General features: G+C 44.3%; 1 protein-coding gene across 5 annotated transcripts; it reads right to left on the bottom strand.

Annotated features, from left to right (window-relative positions):
• Positions 1 to 3054: 3054 nt before the first annotated feature.
• AGT (angiotensinogen) lies at positions 3055 to 14666 on the bottom strand. Of its 5 annotated transcripts, none has more exons than XM_083858089.1 (5): positions 14627 to 14666; positions 8361 to 9177; positions 5824 to 6088; positions 5220 to 5364; positions 3055 to 4758 (listed from the first exon to the last, which is right to left on the bottom strand). In XM_083858089.1, the coding sequence occupies exons 2-5, from the start codon at positions 9148 to 9150 to the stop codon at positions 4567 to 4569; spliced, it is 1392 nt and encodes a 463-aa protein (XP_083714215.1). In that variant the 5' UTR covers positions 9151 to 9177; positions 14627 to 14666; the 3' UTR covers positions 3055 to 4566. The 5 variants fall into 5 exon arrangements, with proteins under 5 accessions (XP_083714215.1, XP_083714218.1, XP_083714219.1 ...); XM_083858092.1 differs by having other exon boundaries at positions 8361 to 9174; positions 14627 to 14657; XM_083858093.1 differs by having other exon boundaries at positions 8361 to 9174; positions 14618 to 14630.
• Between the last annotated feature and the right edge of the window lie 6593 nt (positions 14667 to 21259).

Here is a 21259-nt window from a genome sequence, read left to right as displayed (position 1 = left end):
TTGTAACTTCAAAACCAGTTACATCAGTGCAAGGTGCATCTTTATATAGCAGGAAATTTGAAAGTGTTGTTAGGGTTTAAAATAGTAGAAAGATTAACAAAGACATTCCTTGAACCTAGAGGGGTCTGCCTATTGATGCTTCTCCTTCATATGTGAAGGACAGGCAGAGTAATCTGGGCACAGGAGGAGGTGAATTTAAAGCTTAAAAGTCAGAAAATGCCCTGGCTTTGTTTTTTGTTTTGTTGTTCTGATCTTTTTTTACTTTTTTTTTTTTAGCTTGTGAAAATTTAACACTGGAATTCTAGTTCCTGATTATTAATTTAAAATACCTATTTCTTCCTAAAGTATGTACAGAGCTTAATGCCCAGATGATGCAAATTTTCCAAGTACTTAGAGATAGGAGGTTTGTAGCACACGGCTGTTGTGTGAAGTGAAGCTGTAGTGAGCAAACCTTTCACAGCTTGAGGGCTTTCATTCCTCACTGTTGGAAGCTGATCATATTTTATTTGAGAGGACACTACCATGTGATCATGGTGCTCTTGAAGCTATTAGGAAAGGTGGCTGTTACGACTTTTCTAATACTAATTTTTTGAAGGGAGGCGATGAGGAAAGTCCTGCTGCTTAAAATTACACGGTGGTGCTTGGATTCAGTCTTGAATAATGGAGAGCAGGATTTGGCTTTAGTAATTTGCTTAGCTTCTCTCTGTTCATGGCACATACACAATTGAGGGAGCATCCAAATGTATTGCTGAAAAAAGAAACAGCAAAGTGAAACAACTTGTCAGATGACAGACCTGTTTGTCTCCTTCAGGCACGTGGAAATCCTCAGCCTTAGGCACACACTACTGAGCGGATGTAACTCTTACTGCTCATGAACAAGATGTTTGTGTACATATTATATTTTTCCAGGTTTCTAATAGAAGAAACACAGAAAGCTTGGTCTCCCCACCCCTCTTAATTTTCTTAAGAGTCAGGAGTAGACACATCTTCCTAGTTCTAGCTACTGTTGTTTTCAGTGATGTTTTCTTATTATAAAATTGATATGTAAGTTGGAGCCTGAGACTGAGACTGTAGGATTGTAAATGTACTGTGCAGCTGCTCATTTCAGCAGGTGTGCATCTCTATACAATTCAATTTCTACAACAGCTGTCACCAAAGTAGCAGATTCTGAGATCTGTGCACACTGTGATTGAAAATAGAACAGGTCTGTTTTTATCCTCCAAAACTGGGGAAAAGGATGTAGTCCGTGTACCAAACCAAAAATGCATGGAGAGCTTACTTGCACTTGAGTTGCAACTGATTTTCCATGTCTTCCTGCAATTATGCTTCCTACTTGTCTTCATCAAGTGTCTGAGGATATAGGCTGAATTCTGTTCTTTTCCATTGAAGGCTAGCTTTAATTTCAGGGCAGGAAATAACACTATGTAGCAAATCAAAATTACTGAATGGTCCTATGATTGCTTGTCCAAATCACTGATTCTGTGTCAGTTCCCCATCTTTTTTTTTTTTTTTTTGTTCACTTGAATAGGATTGAATTTTCTTTCAGTAGAATAAGACATCAGGTAAGAATTTGTGTGATACCCCTGTTGAAGGAAAGGTGTCAATTAACTTTGGTAAACTGAAGTGTGTTCCAATGGAAAAGTCTTCTGCTACTAATCTTATTTCTTCTATTCCTTAGGTAATTTTTGAAGTGCGCTTCATGACAGTAATGCAGTTTTGATTTTGTGCCTTTTTCTTCTTCTGTCTTAGAACCTTTAGAAAACTTGCTATGCCTTTCTAATCTTGGAAGAAATTTAGCTGGAAGAAGTTTTATACAATATTGAGGAGAGAAAGAGCAGTGGCATGTCTTCCTCTAAAATGATAACTGGGTTCTCAACTTGGTAGGTTACACCAGAAGTGGACCAGACTGTTCTAACCTCATCATCTAAAGATAACTAGCAGTATGTATATTTGGCTGGACCACTTAAAGAATATTTACTCTCCTTTTTTCCATCAACCACTGTATTTTCAAGGTGGAACTGGAGGGATGAGGAAGGAAACTGCATAGATCTCTTAAAAAGTATTTTGTTTTTTGAGCTGTCAGTAAATTGTCAGCTATGCTCAGGGATACACTGTGCTGTTTGATGAAACCTAAAAAGCTCATCCTTGCCATTGTTCTTTTTCACCAAATCTCCCACCTTTCAGAGCTTGAGTTTAGGTGCTTCATTCACTAGATTGTTGGGCTGTAGATTGCATTTGGGATCCCAGTATGTGAATGGTGTCTACAATGCTTGGAATGTGCATTGTGGTGTGCCTGACAGAGGAATTTGGTAAAATTGGAGGAGAGTGAAGAGTACAAAATGCCATAAAAATTTTACATGTAAAAATGGTGTCAGAAACAAGTCTCAGGAGAGTATATATACATTGTTGAGGAAGCAGAGACTTGGGAATTGGGCATGGGTGGTTTTTTTCAGTTAGTTGGTTGGTTTTTACCATTTGATGTGTACAGTGTGTAGGAGAATGGGTATCTGTACAGATATATTGTTGGCATTGTAACATTTGCTCCAGCACTTCTGTCCACAGTCCTTATTCTGGTCAGTTTACTTTTAGTTCCCTGTCTCTGCCCTTTACTTCTTCCTTTTCTTCTTCAGGGTGTCAGTGGAGAGGTGCTCTCCACCACAAAATTTCTTTTTTGAAAAGTGTGTTTGATGGTTTTGTTTTGTTTTTCTGCCTGTAACCACTAAACAGGGATATGGAGTTCCAGAGCATGCAGCCTCCACCTGTGAATAAAGGTATTTTTCCCTGAACTTTCCATCAGTGTATCCAGGGGCTCCCTCTTGTTATTTTCCACCTTCTTCATAAAAATGGAACATTTCATGGTCTAATATTTTATTTGTAGATGATGCTACCTTCTGACTTCAAAAAGTAAATGGGATAACATTTAAATTAATATGAAGCCGCCTCTTTCATGCTTAGACCTTGGCTACTTACTATCTTGAAAGCATAAATCTGATTTGGAGCAGATTTCAGAAGCCAGAAATTATTTATGGACAAAAGCCCAACTGAACTGTGACAAAGAAATTTGGAAGTGAGTTTATTTGCATGTTTCTAGCTCTGCATGTTCATAATTACTTCTGTATATAATACAAGTACAGTATTTAGATGTTAGAGCATCTGGAGTACATACAGTATAAATGGATGAATACATGGATGCTGTATCCTAGTATTCTGAGGGTTATTTTATTTATAATGTTATGGCATTTTCCATGGAACTACAAGGATGTGTCATGTCTTTACATCACTGATAGCAAGCTGCTGGCATTAGTGCATTTAGATGAGATACACATTTGGGCCACTGTGGGTGATAATGAGCTGCTGTGCACTGCAGGATACGTCTCACATCATCTGCCAAAGAGGTTTGCAGTTATTTTTAAATGCCCTCAGTGCTAACAATAAATCGAGAGATGAGAGGTGGAAATCCTTGTTCCAGGCTTTACTCAGTACCAAGGTTTGTCTCCCAATTCCTCACTTCCTAATTCAGCTAATAATCTGTTGTTCCACTTAAATGTTTCAAATTTTTATGACTCTGTTAAAGTTGGACTAGACTGCTGTAATAATTTTATTCACAAGTAGCTGCGCCACATCCATTATTCATACTAAAACATATTATTGCCATTAATGCTATTTTTAAAGAACATATGCTTTGGATATGTTAAAGTTTACAGAATTGGACTCTAACCAGTCATGTCTATCTTTGCTATAAGGCTGTAAGAAATGCCTCACAGATTATAAAGTAATCCAAGAAATGGAATTGTCTTGGAATAGTAGACCTTGTGGGTAAAAAAAAAAAAAAAAAAAAAAAAAAAAAAAAAAAAAATCAGAGATAATTCTGTCACACTCTGAGAATGTATCCATGACAGTTCATTAACACTACCAAACCCTATTTTTAGCATTTCCATAGAGTTAAGAAGTGAACATATCTGGGCTGCAGAAAGAAGAAGCTTCCTCTAAGCATGTTTTTGCTTCCAAGGCAAAAAATCTTGTCTCAGTGGGACAAGTGGAGCGTGCCTGTGCTGTTGGCAGCATTTTAAAAGGAAATGTCCCTGATGAAGCTACAAATCTCTGTGGATAATTGTAAAGTTCTCACTGTAATGTAAAAGAGAGTCTCTCTTGCAAAACTGACCATACAATTAAAAAAGCTTTTTAAAGAATGAAGAGGTCCTTTTCTATAGTAAATAAAATTAATACAGTAAAAGCTGCTTCTCTTATCTATTTTTTGAAGTTGCTGCCTTGCATCAAGTCACTGCCCTGCCCCACTGCATCCAAAAAAGGAACTAGGAGCAAAAGAGAGACAAAGAATAAAATGGAAGCTGGAGGAAGGATGTGAGTCACCTCACATGAAATAGATGAGCAAGGATGAAATGTTGCAAGGTGTTAGCTTTCAAAAAGCTGTATTTCAAACACTAACTGCTTCATCCCGAAGCTAAGTAAAGCTCTCAACAACATCACAAAAATATCTGAAGAATAAGAAAAAGGTGATGGAAAATATGCATCATTCCACTCCTTTCTTTTTCTCTGTGTTTGCATTTAATCCTCATGCAGAGGGTTTACTACTCTGCCAAGAAGAAGCATTGCCCTTGACTGCTTTTCAAAAACAGCAAAAAGGAATGGCTTATTCAGTGTTACATCCAGGTATGCCCCATTTTCCTTCTGTGCTGCAGGGTCTTCTGGCTGATCTGTTCCATCACTGGCCAGTTTGAAAAAGGCTTTATTTATTACCTGTAAGGAAAAACACATGTGTAACTCTGGAGTCATCGGAGCATGATTGTGATGGAACAAATGAGAGTCTGAGTAAAAGCACATTGTATTCCATAAATGTTTTAAAAAGATGTTGGTGTGCAAGTCCATAACATGCAAAAGCTGTATACTGTTTTTACAGTGGGCTGGTCTGTAGTTGTGTTCACCTTATGTCATGGTTTAACCCCAGCCAGCAGCTAGGTACCACACAGCTGCTCCCTCATTCCTCCCTCAACTTGCCAACAACTAAAACTCTTGCCTTATCAGCATTATTCTCCTACTAAATCCAAAACATGCACTGTATGTGATACTCAGTCCCCTACTAAGCATGTCCCCTACATGGCTCTGACTGCTTTGTTCTAGGTAGATTTATTCAGTTTAGAAAAGGCTGAAACTGTGCAGGAAACATAATGTTTTTTGAATGCCAGGGATATGTACTGTACCTTTCCAACTGTTAGACTGGCGTTGCTTATCTTACTGAAATCTGCCCCCTTCCCCAGCAGTGCAGGCAGTTCCATATCTGCAAGAAGCTCCTGTAGATCAGACCTGTCTTCTAGTGTTAATGCTGGCAGCGTTAATTTAATTTCTCTGCAGAGAGAGAGAGACAGAAAGAGGCAAGTGAGTGGTTGTTCATTGTGAAAGTATCATGGTTGGGCAGTCCTGGGGAATGGGTATTAGAAAATAACTGAACAAGTGTTTGGTGTGTGGGCACAAACACAGTGGGTGCCTTTTACTGTTTCCAAGTGTGAGCTCACCCTGACTTCACCCAGGATCTGCTGCTAAACCCCAGATCATCCCACTTCATGGGTGGGATGCAAAGAGACTTGATTATTGCCTTGAAATACCTCCAGAAGAAAAGCTGCTCCCACCAAAGTGGAGCTCCTTTGCAGTGAGCCCCCTGGCTGTGTAGGGGTTTCTCTTTGTGCTCAGTAGTAAAGCCTCCCTGGCAGGATATGATCCCAGGTGAGTGGGCAGGCCCCAGGTGAGTGCAGCTCACCCCATCCCATCCACCCCTGCCATGGGAGGGTGCACATGGCCCTTCCCTACCTTGGGGACAGCCACTGGAGCCAGGCTGAGGACTGCTGTGTCAGCTCAGACTCCACGTGCTCCAGGTCACTGCCGTTGATGGGCTGCAGCAGCACCAGCAGCGCCGTCTTGCTGATGGGCACTTCTACCACAGAAAAAGTCCCACTGGCATCAGTTTTGTACTTGAATGTCCCCGTGATAGACAACATAGGGACCAAGACCTTTGTGTTTGAATCCACCCAGAACTCCTGAGGCTCTTTGAGTGGGAAGGCTTGCTTAGCATTCACTGAAAAACAGATCAAGAAAAGAGAAATTGATTCTTCTCCTTCTCTCCTCCCCTCTGCCCCTTAGCTGGTCTATTTAAGAACATCACACTGTGCCTTAGAGAAGGACTGTGTGTGTAAAATCACATCTAGCTATCATAATCATATGTCTCCTCCTTTTAATCTGCCTTCTGGTGGCATCGAGCTCAGAGCACAGGGACCATGACCATCAGGACTGTGACTAAAGCTGCTGTGTTTCTGTTGGCTCTGCAGCCTTTCCTGGGGACAGGAAAGTGTCTCTTGGTTACCTGCTTCCTCCCAGGCTGCCACATGGTCCCCAGGGGCTCACAGGCCTTTGCAGAGAGTCTTCCTGGTTTCCTCTCTGTCCCTGGAGTGCAGTGATGGCATGTTTGGAAGCAGATCCATCCCTTACTGCAGGAGCACTCTCAGGCAGCCAGATGGGCTCAGGAGAGGGAAGGCAGCACAAGCTCTGCCTGAGGTCTCAACCCTTCACCATCTTACAAACCAAAGCGATGGGGAAGGCTGTAAGCACAACACTGAAGTGTTGGTTTAGCCAAGGAGGTTAAAAAGGACATATTAGAACATTTACTAGATCTTAAAATAAATTTCTTTCTGAGTTCACAACTATGAGAGGCTTTGCTCTCACCTTGCATTACTTCTGTGCAGCTTTGCACTTCAACCTGTTGTCTTCTCACTACCACAGATCAGTGCTGCTGCCCAGCTGGGCAGATAATCCTGTTTAGCTTTAAAGACACTACTGCCCTCAGTGAAACTTGCACCTGATGCTCTGCATTGAATTCTAAATGGCAGGCCCTGCTTGGCAGCAAGTCTACAAAAACTGTGTGCAAGTAAGCAACACTTGAGACCACTGGAACATTTAGCTGTTGTTTAGTATGGATTTCTGACACTTTATCAATGATATGGCTATTAATAGCATCTCAGAGCTTATAGAACGTGTTTCAGAGAAAAAAAAAAAGGTACTTTTTCCTTTCTGCAGCTATTGGGACAGACACAGAGCATGGCAGCATCAGCTGTCATGGATGCCTCTTCACAACCAAATGACAAACCAAATGCTAAAGTCATCTTCTGTGTTTATTGGAAGATAATTGCTTGTGTAATTCATTTGTTCTTGAGACAATTTTGTCCATCCCACATGTGAGGACTGCAACATTTCAAATGCACCTTCTGAGAAAGAAGGTAGTAGAGACTCACCCAGTGAGGCAGACACTTGTGTTTCTAGGCTTATACAAATTACAAGTTTCCAATACAGAAGAAGAGGAAAAAATGGTTCTACTACAGGAAAACTCTGCTTTTGACCGTGCACAAGTCTGTAACACAATTACTTTTGTAATATCATATCTATTCTAGATCTTAAAATGAAGAGAAAGCTGATGCCCACAGCTCACTGAGAGAATGACAGCACCCATGAAAGGTAAAGAAAACCTGACATCTAATTTTGAGGTGGGAAGATGGAGTCACAAAAAGGTTTCCTGGGCACCATAACTCCACCTTTAGTAGTAGTAGAGGCCCACTCAGGAACTTAGGGCTACAAGTTTTCTGAACTACAGTCCCAGGTAGGAAAGCTGTCTGAAGTGTGCAGTCTTTGGTATTGCATCCAGTCATGAGGATCTAGGAAAGCATCTACACTCAAAAGAGAAGGCTCAGTTGTAGTGTAGGGGGATTTCTGGGACAGCAGCATGGAACCCTAAGCAATGAAGGGATTGCCTTATTTCTTCTAGGTTTCTATAAGCTGCCCTGCTTCCATATGACTGATGATGTTTGGTTGCTTCCTGAGCCAGATGTTGCCTCCAGTCTTCTGTATTTAATGGCCACTAGAGGAGGCATGATCATGGTATTTTTTAGCCTTTTTTGTAGCTGTACCTCTGGCCTGCTACCCCCAGCTCTTTTGGCTTTCTTAAAAGCTACACCTTGATCAATCTTGCTGGACGTCACTCATGACTTTTAGTTCCTTTGCAGCCAGAGATGCTGCACAATTCTTTCTCATGCACCTTTCTAATCCTTAGTTTCCTGGACGAGGAAAATTTCTTGGAGGCCATCTGCCTCCTCCTCCTCACTCCCCATTGCCCTTGCTGGCTCATGGCAGAGTGCAGGCAGGATCCCTGGCACAGTGGAGGGGAGCAGAGCTCCAGCCTTTCATCTGAGCCCTTCCCTTTCCCCGCTGGCCAGGCGTGAACCTTGCTTCCTTCCCAGGAGCGGGGTTATTGCCCATCCTCCCCCAAGGCTGTTCCCAAAAGGAGCAGTGCTGCCTCATACCTGCCAAGTGGATGTCCACTGCAAACAGCAGCTCGGCGGATGGGTCGATGTCGGTCAGTAAGCACTTGCTCTGGCCCTCGCTTTTGGCCTCCACAAAGGCATTTATTTGTTTTGCTGCCTCGCCTGGATTTGTAAAGTCAACAGCTCGGGCGTAGAATGCATCAGCACTGGGGAGCAAGTGCTCCATGAACAGCTGGAACAGGGGTATGCCAGGGGCAGAGAATAGGCTCAGTGTCTTGGAAAAGAGCAGTTCTTCATCCCCGCTCTTCACAAGCCTTTCGATCGTCCTCAGGCTGGAAAGGAAATTGCTTCCGACTGCCGTGGAAGTGCAGTCAGGGTTTCCAGAGGGGGGAACAAAGCCCAGCAAACCCTGCAAATCAAGGGCTGTCTGGTTGGAGGCACCCAGGTAGAAAGACACCAAGGAGCTGTAGAGGCTAGTTGGGGACAGGAGCACATTTTGGCCCCTCCGTGCTTTCTGCAGCGCACTGTAAAATCTCATGCCCAGCACATACACCAAGCCACGCAGGTAACCCCGTTCCTCCTTCCCCGAGGTGTTGAGGCTTGGGGCTTCCAGCTTGTTCTTGTCATTCACGTCACCTTCATATTCAGGTGTGGTTTGAGACTCAATGGAGACAGGGACAATAGTCTTTCCCTCCTGAACCAATTTTTCCAGCTTGTCACAGTCACTCTCATTGAAAGAAAACAAATTGAAAGGGTGGACGTAGACTCGGTCACAGGTCACCACAGTGAGGCAAGCCAACAAGCAGAGAAAATCTGCTACCAGATTCATGTTGGAAAATCGCCTCCACGGTGTCTGCTAAAAAAAAAAAAAATAGGAGGAAAGGAGACTGGTCAGTCTATTTCAAGCTTCTATTAATCACAGGATGAGCTGTTAGTGCTATGTTGGAGTTAACAAAGGTGGGAATTAATTCAGTATTAAGTTGCAGTTGGTCTGACTGCCCCCAAAAAGCCCAGGATGGGACAGACACCAGTTTCAGTGGCAGTAGGTGGGAAATGGTAAGCACAGACGTGACTCAATTACCCACCACAGTACCCTAAGGATTTAGCATGGGAATGGTTGTGGATGCTGGTTATGCCTGCAAACTAGAGCATGCTACTTCTGCAAAACCTTATTTTGCAACAAATGCAACAACATTTTTTCCTGGGACCTGGTCAGAGCCATCTCTGCAAACTGCTGCACTGAGCCTTGCTGACACACGGATGGGCTAAGCAATGTGCCTCCTGCTATGCAGGAAGTGGGTTTGGAAACCAGCTCTCTTAAGGTCCAAACACAAAATGGTCTTGCTTTGTATGTCTAGTCAGCAAAATACTTGGCACTAGCAGAGCATGTTATGTTTTCATAGCCCAGTGCAAACATTCATTCTGGCTTATAGGCAAACACACTCCAGGCTCCCTTACAAATGCGCTCACACTGAAACCATTTTCATTGCACCTGAAATGTCTGACTACAGAGTTAGAAGGGGTAGGCTCGGTTTTATTCAGCTGTGCAGGCAGTCTTTTGAGGTAAAAAACCACTTGCTGCTCTTGTTTTTCCTGACAAGAAGCAGAGAATTTTACTGTACGTGGATGTCCCTGGTATTTTAGCACAAAGGATGTAATGCATATTGGGAATGAGAATGTCATGGACACACACACACACATACTCTGACAAATTATACCCACTGACAAATTTTATATTTTTAGAATTGGCTCTTTTCCTATATCAAACTCTTTGGTAACTAATAACTCTGCCATACCTTTCTTGGATTTCTAGTACATGACTTTCAATCTGTGTATTTGAAATCCAAATTAAAACATGTTGAAAATGATGCATCTGTAACACATATCATCAGCCAAAATGCTATTATTCAGAGTATTTTTATTCTACTTGTAAATCCTTGTTTATTGTGGCTTTGTTCACTCTCTTTCACCCATTTCAAGTTCTGCAGAGCTCATTGGATGGGCAAAATGCTATCAGCCTTGCCAGTAGCCAAGCCCTGCTCTCTGCTTTCTTTCTCCAAAGCTTTTTGAGTCGCACCAGTCTGTCAGGTATTGTAATTCTGGCAGCCTGAGCCCTTTGAGAGGACACAGAGCAAAGTCTGTCTCACCAACACTTTACACAGGGTGGAAATGCTTGTGTTTAAATCCATCTATTCAAGACCTGGCCCTTTCCCAGCCTAATTTACAATGTATAACAATATCCTTTCCCCTGGGGGGTACTCAATTATTTCATGCCTAATAATAATATCCCAGTTTGCAGTATCACCACTCTCTTGCACATACAAAAACTGAGATGTGCAGATGCTTGGTAACTAGACATACCTTGCTAAGCAATTCTGCCTGCTAATGTGGATATGTATCTACATTCCCAGGCTGTAGGTCTCTGTCCCTGTGCCTCCACCCAAGGATTGTTCTTCCCCATTAACTCCCACCTCATCCTCTAAATTACTGTATGGGCAGCACAGTCTTGCTGCTGTCCCCTCTTCACCTCCCCAGCCCCCCTGGTAGCGTGTGACATGCATGACAGAGCATATCCATTGCTTATGACTGATTAAAAAATTGTCTTGGGAGGTGCCTTCCCAACTTCACTTTCACAGTTAGCCCAGCTACACTGCTAGTGGATTTCTAGACTACTCAACTCATTTTTCACATTGGGATGCTCAGGAAAACGAACCAAAAAGCTGCAAAATAGAAGGAATGCCCTTCCCACACTATTCTCTCCACCATACAATTATTTTGAGGCATTATTTAATCCTTCCTGCACAGCAGAGAGGGTGACCCTGTGCTGCCCAGGCAGGCTGTACCATTGGCACTTAGTGGTCACTTCTTTCTGGCTGCCAGAGCCCCCCATCAGCTTTTGCTCCGAGAACACAAGCAAGAGGAGTTCTCACTGCCAAGCACTCACCCTAAGCCCCATCTGCGGACAGCCAGCGCGGTTTGTTTGGATAAAGAACAGAGCCCCGAGCCCTTTGGAAAAGCATGAACACCTGAGCTGAAAAAGCAGCACTCAAAGCAAATCCAGTAAGAGCGCTTACTGTGCTGGGGGTGTCGCCCCTTTGTCGCCCCTCCGATGCTGCTGTCCCCCAGGTGAGCTCCTCAGGACACCTCTCCCCGGGGCTGCAGGTGGAATTCTGCCCTTTCTACACGGCTGCGGCAGCATTGCGCAAAACTGCTTTATTTACATCACAGCCTGGGGGCCGAGAAAAGTTACCTCAGGCCAGGCCGGGCCCAATGAAACCTGAGCCCGGCTTAACACCAGCTGCATAGAAAGTTCCAGGGTGGGCAGACAACCTTTAGCCAGACCCAGCACACCTGTGTAACCTGCAGTTACACATTTACTGAGGCAGACACAGGCGTTTTGCTATGCAGAATAACTGATCATAGGAGCTGAAAAGACATCATTTTGTGCCAGACTGAAAGGAATGCAGATTCCTTTGTACTTATATTTGTTGCACAGTTGGATCAGATTTTTGTCTTCGCAGATAAATCGCCTTTAATCTCTACCTTGTAGCCTGAGGACCCAGGAGTGTGTGAGGCGTCTATGCTACTGCAGAATAAAGTGATTAAGCTCTCAATTTTTATCCCTTCTTTCCCTCTTGGTCTGTTCAGAATGTCAGGGCTTTGTTCTTTCTCCTCTTGAACAAAACATGTTGAAATGGAGATGAAAGCAGGTAGGCGAGATTGCCAGAGCTGGATCACAAAAACTTCATCCCTCCCAGTCTCAGCTTTCCAAGTCTCGTTTGGGAAAACGGCTTGGGATTTGCAGATCTTTCTGCTGCTTTTGAAACAATCTTTCAATTTTTGGTATGTCCCTTCTTCCTATTTAAGCAAATAAACAGTGAATCGAACCAGGGACAATGCAATTGGTTAGACTGGGTGTTGTTCAGTGCCCCTGGTATTCTTAGTAATTAAAATCCCACGGCTCAAACAGGAGTAGGACTGATTTATCATCTGTCCTTCGATTTTAGGGGGCCAGTCAGGCATGATTTGTACTGCAGTGCCCAGCTACATGTTGGGTTCAAGGAGAGAGCTGAGAGAGGGGGATGTTTTCAGCGTCCCTGGGCAGCTGGAGCTGGTGGGGATGAAGATGGAGACAGAAACAGATGAGTCCTGCCAGCCCAAGTGCTGTGTGCCAGGTGCCTAACACCAAAGAGATGAGAAATTTCTGTCTCTGCAGTCCTGCTTTTCATTTAAACAATCTGATTACCCTCACTCTAATGAGGTCCAAGAGTGGTTCTGAGCCCAGGCTTGTATAACATGCTCTCATGCACTGAAAGGCTTAAACAAACAGCTTGAAATATTCAAGGTGTTTTGTGCTCTTGCTGCCTGAGCATCTCAGTTGAAGAAGCATCTGCCCACAGAACAATCCCTAAGCATTTGTATCATCTCCAGACAGCTTTAAAATGCTTCTAGCCAAGCAAAGAACACAAGCAAAGGGAGAAGGATGAAAAATGAAAAATGCATATTGTCCAGCTAATGCTAAGAACTCAAGCTAGGTTTCAGGTTGCAATTCCTCTTCTTTCCCTTCTACCCTGGAGACTCCTTCCCACAGGCAGACCAGGGGAGCCAGCTGGTCTTTTAGAGGCCAGTGGAGCTATGGGTGGGGCGTGAGCACAGCCCAAATCTGTATTTCCTGCACCACCACGCATGAGAGTCCACCTGAGACACTGGGCAGGCACCAGCAGTGCACACAAATGGCCAGACCACACTGAGCCTATGAGCTACAGCTGCTCTGCTGTGTTGCCCAAGATGAGGCTTGAACACAGGTAAAAAGAAAACCCAGTACTCTCCATATCAAGGACACACAAATGAAAGCAGTTCCATGGAAGGGCACATTGAATTCTGTAAAACTCTGAAAAGTATCTTTATTAAAAGCAAGGATATTTTTATCCTTATTAAAATAAGGATAAAAATATTTAAAATTACTGGTTTTGGCTAATAGGCTACAAGTAATGCTAATAGCATATAGTACCACTGTCAGCTTTACATGTTTGCTGTGGAGAATAAACACTGAAAGGGAGAATCACAAATCCCTCACCCACTGTACTTTTTTTCCTTAAATCATTATGCCTTAGTTCTGTAGCATCCAGACAATGTTGTTGTTTGGGTATCTCCTGCTTCCAGCTCCCCTGAAGCTCATGACCAACCCATGCTGCAGCTGTTGGTCTCCTTTTCTGTAAGTACCAGCACTAAACAGGCAGCCCTGGCTGCAGGGGATGCTGCCCTAAAGAAGAGGAGGAGCAGGAGTCACCTGAACAACAAATCTAACATGCTGGTCTGGTGGCTCTGCCACATAAAGAAAGTTCAGTTTACTTGAATATTCTCAGGGTTTTCAGCCAAGTTGATCCTTGGGTGTCTTTTGGTGTTTGTGCACTCAGTTCTATTGTTTTCTGTTGATAAAAAGAAGGTCAGTGTCTTTGAGGAACACAGAAGTCTATCTTTTGGCCCCCACCCTTGCCCCTACATTGATAAAGTAATCAAATTAAAATACCTAGCTTTCTCCAGAAAAAAAAAATTCATCAGGTAATGTTCAACGTCCTGTTTTCACCACAGTCCTCCCCCTGCCTCGGACCACTGGGAATTTGGCTGGCCCCAGTAACGAGGGAGAACCTTTGATTTCACTTATGCTCATGCACTACTACAAAGCTCAGACACAGTCCCCCCTCTCATTTGCCAGTCACTTGTGCTTACTCAATTAATATTCCCCTATTAAGATGCATCACACACCAGCACACTTCTCAGATCTTTGTCTTTTATCTTCTAACAGTTTCTTCTAAAGGAGAAGGTTTCAGATTAGGAAGAACATAGCCTGCCACACCTGCAACGTATTTTATCCTAGTAACACTTAATTACGGATAGTCTTTCATTTTACTTCTGAGACATTTTTAAGCAGGAGTGCATGAGCATTATTCCAATTACTATATGTGGACTCTGTTGTCAGGCTTTTTTTGTTGGGTTGCCATGGTTTTAGGAATGAGTGTGCTCAAAGATAGAGCTTCGACTTTAGAAAGTGGAGTCTCTATCCTACCCTTCAGCTCTGGCACCCAAGGATTTTGCCCCTTAAAGAGAGCTGTGCCAGAGAACTTGCACTGGGCCAAATTTGGGCAAAAAGCTTTCTGGCAACAAGGAACCCAAGAAGGTGAAAGTGAGGATGTTCTACAAGCATCCCTTACCCAAAACAAGCCTGTGGCCCACACACGTTTTCTAATGAACCTCTCCCTGCAACAGGCACAGTAAAGGTACAAAGAAACACAGACCTCTCAAACCTGTTCTTCAGCGGTAGGTGTGTGCTCTCCTTTTGCCCCACTCTCCGATTTTGGAGGGGTACTCGGCCACCCCTTTTATACCCACTCTTGCATAAGCCGGGCCCGCCCCCCTCCCCCCCACCGCTGCCCTCATTTCTCTTCAAAACCTGCCTCTGTTTTTCCTGCTTGTTATTCATGGTAGCTGCTGAGAGGGAGCAAAGAGGGATGGAAAAACACTGGTGCTGCAGTTCTGGGTTTCCTTGCAGCCATCCTGGGATGAGATCTCCTGGTCAGCCTCACTGTTCTGAAGTGCTAATGTGGAAGCGCTCCCCTGCCCCATGAAAAATTTCTCCTGATGGTGGTCCAACACTTCTTCATGCAAATACTTCCAAAAAGGGTTCAGAAATTTTAACCCTGGCAGAGGAACACTAACCCTACAGACAGCAGCATGTAATTCAGCCTTGAATGGGAAAATGTTTTTGTCCAAGCTAGAATTTTGACTGATCGACCAGGCAGCTGTTCTTTTGCCAAAGAACGTCGCGTCTCCACTTTGTCAAGAAGCATTTTCATTGATCTGTATTGTTCTGGGGAAAGCTGTATAAAATTCAGCACTTTGTGTGGAGACAATAGTAAATATTTTATTCTCTTCCATTTGTTTTCCAGCTTTCCAAATTTTCCTCTGAGACCTGAACTCAAAAGGGCCAGATGTACTCCTGTGATGATGCTCTTGTCTCCTGTAAGGTGGCAGACCTGGAGGAGGGATAATAAATTACTCTGCTCACAGGCTCAGACCACAGACCTTCACATGACATCTTCCTAACCTGAGCTGGCATGTCTGACATACATAGATTATGAATTAATATATGGCTAATTTAGGCATAATAGCATGTACATGGCATATATAATTCATTACTGAATTTGAGGGTTTCTTTTATTAAGCCGAAAAGTATCTTGAGTGAAAAATAGGCCACAAACTGTTTGCTTATACAGCCTGTGAGTTGACATTGATAATTGTGAACGTTTACATCCCGTCAACATTCGCAATGTTCTCTCTCTCATCTGTTTTGGTAAGGGAGCACAGCCTGGAGTCTTAACAACGCTCCAAATGTTAAGGCACTGGGAAAAGGACAGGGAGGATCTGGCAAAAGAGAATGCCTGTGTGGGAAGATCTGACAAAAGGAAGATTTGGGACTATTGCTGCGTCAGCTGCTACAGTGGTCACCCCTGGTATGGCAGCAGGTCATATGGATGGGTCATATGGATGGAATGGAAGAATGATTGTTTGTGAGACATCCAGGAAAAAAACTTTGTAGAGCAGTAGAGTGCCTATAGAGACCAAGACATTTCAATTTGAAAAAGAATCCACTGGTATGGGAAGTATGAACATAAAATGCTGAAGGCAATCAGAAAGTCTTGAATCACTCTTTTTTAATATTGCCAGAATCAGTGCATTCCCAATAAAATTATCAGGCAACAGCTACAAAGGAAGAACCCTTTTGCACACTTGAACTGCAGGAGACACTGCCACAGGATGCTGCAGAGACCAAAGGTCTAGGTAAAAAAAGGGATTAAATGGAATAACAGAGGATGTGGTCATTGGCCTGTGCAGAACATGATGGTCCAGGTGTGATTGCAAACTTGGGAAAGCCCAGACAGAGAGCTGTCATGAATTTTGCTTGCTCCAGCATCTCTCATGCTTCTCTCCAAGGGATTGTCTTCAACTTATTGTGGAAATAGAGATGTCTGATCTGAGGCCAGCTTATGCTGGCTCATTTTGCAGTACAGACTGAAAACACTCTTTCAGTAGAGCAATACTAATGAAACACTGCACTCAGCAAACCCAGCCCTCAGTCTCAGCACTGTTCCTGTGCACAGAGCATTTGGGAACATGCTGCTATCTCTTCAAAATCAGCATAAACCCTGGAAAATATGAACAATTGTCAAAAACTGTGGGTAGGCTTCTAATATTAATTAACATCAGCCATGTTTCAGGAATTTTTTTCTGTTTTAATCAGCGTACGTTCACTAACTGCAGTTAGTACATTGGGGTCTAAAATGTGTCTCTGTCTCCTGCCAGACCTATAAGCTCCGTTCTATCTTCAGCTGCACACATAGTATTTGGTGACTTTTTCCAGAGTGAATAAGTAGGAAAGGACTACCACTCTGGCAATGTGTCAGGCAAGTTTCTATACTTCAGTAAATCAATTTTCCCCCCAGTCCGTAAGAATTGTGGCCAGCTGCCACGAGCCTGATTTTATTTGTTTATTTTTGCTGTCTCTGGGGGGGAAATGCAGTGCAAAATAATGGGTTTTTAGCTGTTTTAATAAAACAGGAATAGGTCTGCATGTGATTTTTCCTGTGTTTTCTCTGTATACCTGACCTCTGCCCATGCTGGCTGGAACCACTTTTCTGTGAAAGCTTCTGGTGAGCATGAGGGATGTACTCAGCTTGCCCAATTTTTTGTGTAAAGAGGATTGCAAAAATGCTTTTCAATAATAACATTCAAAGTACAGATGATGAAAGAGAGGGATTATCCTGCTTCTGCCATGGGTTCTCACAGCAAGGAGCAATGGAAAACTTGGTAACTTGGCTCCCATAAACCCCAAAGATCACGTGTGCCATTACTGTGCTGGGGTGGAGGGAAACAGCCTGGATGATGCCAAAATGCACGTGATGAGTGGGCAGCCTTAGAGCTGACTCAGGTGGAAGGGCTGGTGGGGCACAGTGCTCCCTCCCCACAAGAGAGGTGCCCTGGATGAGCCAGCTGCCTGGCCTGCTCTCACCCTGGCAGTGCCACAAATCCTCCCTGCTGGAGGAGGGAGCATGACCATCTTGCTGTCTCTTTCAGCTTCTCAAGGAAGGTTTTATTAATGCTAGCACATATTCCAGCCTAAAATTACATTTGGTTTGTCACAGCTTGTGTTTGCAGGCACTGATGGTAAAGATTGCTTTGAATTTTTGTAGCCCTATTTTTGTCCATCCCAGTGGAAGATGCAGTTTTGAAGAGCATTTTAAGAATGATCTGTGCACAGCCTGCACGTGCACACAGAGACATGGCTGTGGGCCCACTGTGTGCACGGGCAGAGGAAACCTCCTTCCCTGAGGATCTCAAAATACTTTGCAGTCTAACAGTTACATCAGCAACATATAATTGATTTTGGGTCCTTTTCTGTGGCACATGCTGAGCCTGTGAAGAGCAAGACACAATCCCAGACTGAAGCAGCCAGGACAGAGCAGCCTGTCCTGGGAGTGCAAGTGGACACAAAGAGGTGACATGAGTCATTTTCGGTCATGCAACAGATTGGCAACATCTCAAGGACAAACATCCAGGTTTTTCTGCTCCCAGCCCAGTGTGTTTACCTTTTTGATCACACTCTATCTTCACACAGTCCTGTGGATAAGGCAGAGCAGCAGGGATGGCAGCACCAGCATGGCAAAATGTCTGCCTGAGAGAGTTGGTGGTGCCAGCTTTGTTATCAGAACTCTGGCAGATGCCTTTGTGTCAGGGAGGGATTTTGCACTGTCCCAATATTTGCCAGCTGGGTCAGCCACTGAAGTCTTCAAGATGTCACCCAAGTTGAACAAGGGATGCAGCCAGCTGACCACTGTCAGGGAAATGCCAAAATATTCAGCTCCAAAATCCTCCACCATCAAACATCCAGCTGCCCTCCGTATTGCAAGGGTGCTGCAAAAAGCTCAGTAGTGATTTGCCCCCTGAGGATCTCCTAATTTTGTGATATTTCTGTGGCTGATCTTTCCTGTCACTACTGGCAGAGTTTTGAAACTCTGGTTTTAATTTTTGTACCCCAGCCAAATTGTCCACAGGGCACTATGCACAATAGTAGTTGTCTCCTAGTCTGGAAATTCAAATCATAGCCATAGAAAGACCTTTGGAAGATGGGATAACCGTGTTTCCTGCATGGGAACTCGGTTCCTTTTATCTTTTCCCAAGCCTCTCTCATGACACCTCCACCCCTCCTCCTGCTCCTCTCCCTGGGTGGGCAAATAGTTGCAGGCAGCAGGACTGTGCTCTTTTGGGCACAGTTTGGTGTTCCTTTGAACAGACTGTCTGTGGTGGTCTCCTGCCTCACTCGAGGAGTGTTTTTAATCATACGCAGTTTGTGCAGTTCGTTAGTGAGAAATAGGCTGGCTCCTTCCTCACTGCAGGCACTACGGGAACAGCTCCCACTCAGCAAAACTGCAACACTCCTGGGACAGCAGCCGCAATTTTCTGTGCTCCAAGTACAACCTACAGACCCCTTTGTGACCTGAGATAAGGGCGGGGCTTTCAGGTTAATTTGAGGGGTGCCCAACTAACGAGTGTTTGGCTACGCTGGTCTGACTCTCTCCTGCTTTCGGATGCTGTTGGAAAGCAGAGGCTGAGCCGGCCAGCACTAGGGATGCCCCGTTTTCAGGAGCCGAGCAGGATCTCCCTGCTCGGGGTGCTAAAACAGACCCATCCCCTCCTTCAGCACCAGCTCCAGCCGTGCCACGCAGAATGGGAGCCAACCTCCCCGGGCAGCGCCAGTGGGGAAGTGTTGGCACGTCTGGTCTGCCGGGAAGGGAGAGCAGTGTGTGTGCATCACCCGGCGCTGATCCCGGCGCTGATCCCTTCCCTGTCTCCTTATCCGAAGCTGCCGCCGTGCGGAGGCTCCGCCGCATCGCTGCTCCCGCCACCGGGGCTGTCCCGGCCGGGAACATCTGGAAATGTCATTACCTTACTGCCCTTCGGTAAGCCAGTCGTTCTGGAGGCAAGAGGAGGGGGAAAAATAAATTTATATCCAGTTTGTTTTTTTTTTTTTTAATTTTTAATTTTTTTTTTCTACAGGAAATAATGAAAGAGCTCATAACCTAAAGTTTCTGGGGTTTCAATGGAGTGGCAAAAGTCAATCTCCAGGCAGATCAGAACTTCCTGCTCTTTTGTTTTTGCTGGATGATCTTTAAGCAAAGGCTTAAATGCTGCAGTTTTGGGTTCATTTTTGTTTTTACTTTGCTCTATTTTTCTACCTTTTCTGTTTTAACTGTAAAAACATGGAATAACAATTTAGCTTACTGCTTGAGGGATAAATCAGAGGAACACTATTATTGAGCCCAGAATATTCATGATGAAAAAAGGATTAAGATTGCTTTCTGGCAACAAACCTTGATGAAAGCCTTTGAAAACCATAACTCCTCTCATTAAAGAAAAAAAAGTATCAGTGAGTGCTCTTGGAGCTGTTCTATTACTCCCAGGAAAAGCTGAGCTCCCTTAGGGACTGCCTCTGACTCAGGGAGCTGAAGACATACTGCAGCTTGGCTCCTCTCCCATACTGCCACTTGGTGTTTCACAGTCTTAAGAATAAGAATAAAAATAATCTTAAAAGCCCTCTTTTGTTTGTAAAACTGCTGCTTCCCCGAAGTGATGAATTAATGCAGCATTGTGTGCTCAGCTCTGACAAAAGCCTGGAACAACAGCTCAGAAAGCTGTGCAGTTTGGCAGGGTGAAGCACTTAGATGGTTGTCTAATGATGATACTTCAGCTGCCAGCACAGATAGTGTTGTCCTTACTTACCCAAGCACACAAAAAGATGTTTCACATTTCTGGGTGTGTAAAAGGGGTGGTAGCCCGTCAGAGAGGCCAAGCAAAAAGGGGACAGGCAGAGCAGAGCTGCCTCCTGGCACTGCAGTGCTGTCAGCATCAGGGTGACCTGGGCAAGGTGGCCGTGGTGGGGGAGCCACCTCATGGGATCACCTCCTTCAGGGTGACAGCTCAGCACCCGCTCCCTCGGCCCTGCAGAGGGGCTGGGCCACACCAGCATTTCATATCCAGCCACAGCAGTGGGCAGTGAGGGCACAGCTGCAGGTGGTGCGAGCACACATTTAGTCCTGAGACCGCACTGGGGACTGATGCCTCTCTGGGAGAAGAACCTACCGCTTTTGCACAGCCCAGTGAAAGAGACCAGATTTCTTGCATTCATTGTTATTTTAGGATCCTCCCCTTGAATGAGATTGTGATATCCTGCAATTCCTCCAAGGTATTTTTTTCCTTTAATGAACAAAATTTTCAAAGAGCACTTCTTAAAAACCCTCCCATTGTTTTTCTGTACCCTTCTCATTGCTCTCTAGCCTTTTTCACTAGGCTGCCCACAACATTTTGCAGAGCTTTTCAGCCTCAGGCTGTCTTGCAGAACCACTAAAGCTGTCCTTTCTCACCTTCCTTCCCTCTGTCTCACTTCTGCCTGGAATGCAGGAAAGAAGGATACTCCAGCCCCTCTGTAGCAAGCCATGTCTTATCCAGAGAAAGTGTGTATTAGTTTATTGCCAGAAAAAAACACAAAATACCTTATAAAAATAGCCCCAAGCTAGGCTTAATTTTATCTGGTCTCAGCTGTTGTTGGAGCAATAGAAGATGTCCCCAGATAGCAAAGATGTGTGCAGGAGTGTGTGCAAAGCCTGCCAGGCTGCAAGCCACTGGGCAAAAGTCCATTCACTGCATTGAGCCAAAGTAATGGAAAGTATCAGAAACAGTGTGGTTTCATGTGACTGTGACTGTGGTATTTGGATTCAAAGGTTCAAAGGGTGCCAGGCAGTACAAAATGAGACTACTCTCAGAGACAGAACAAAGATGTTTTATGTAACTTCATACAGATCTGGAGGAGGAAGGACAGAGAGCTG

The sequence above is a fragment of the Zosterops lateralis genome (genome assembly GCF_965231275.1).
Source record: "Zosterops lateralis genome assembly, chromosome: 3".
Taxonomy (NCBI): domain Eukaryota; kingdom Metazoa; phylum Chordata; class Aves; order Passeriformes; family Zosteropidae; genus Zosterops; species Zosterops lateralis.
Note: the sequence above shows the minus strand (reverse complement) of the source record. Positions and strands in the feature narration are given on the sequence as shown.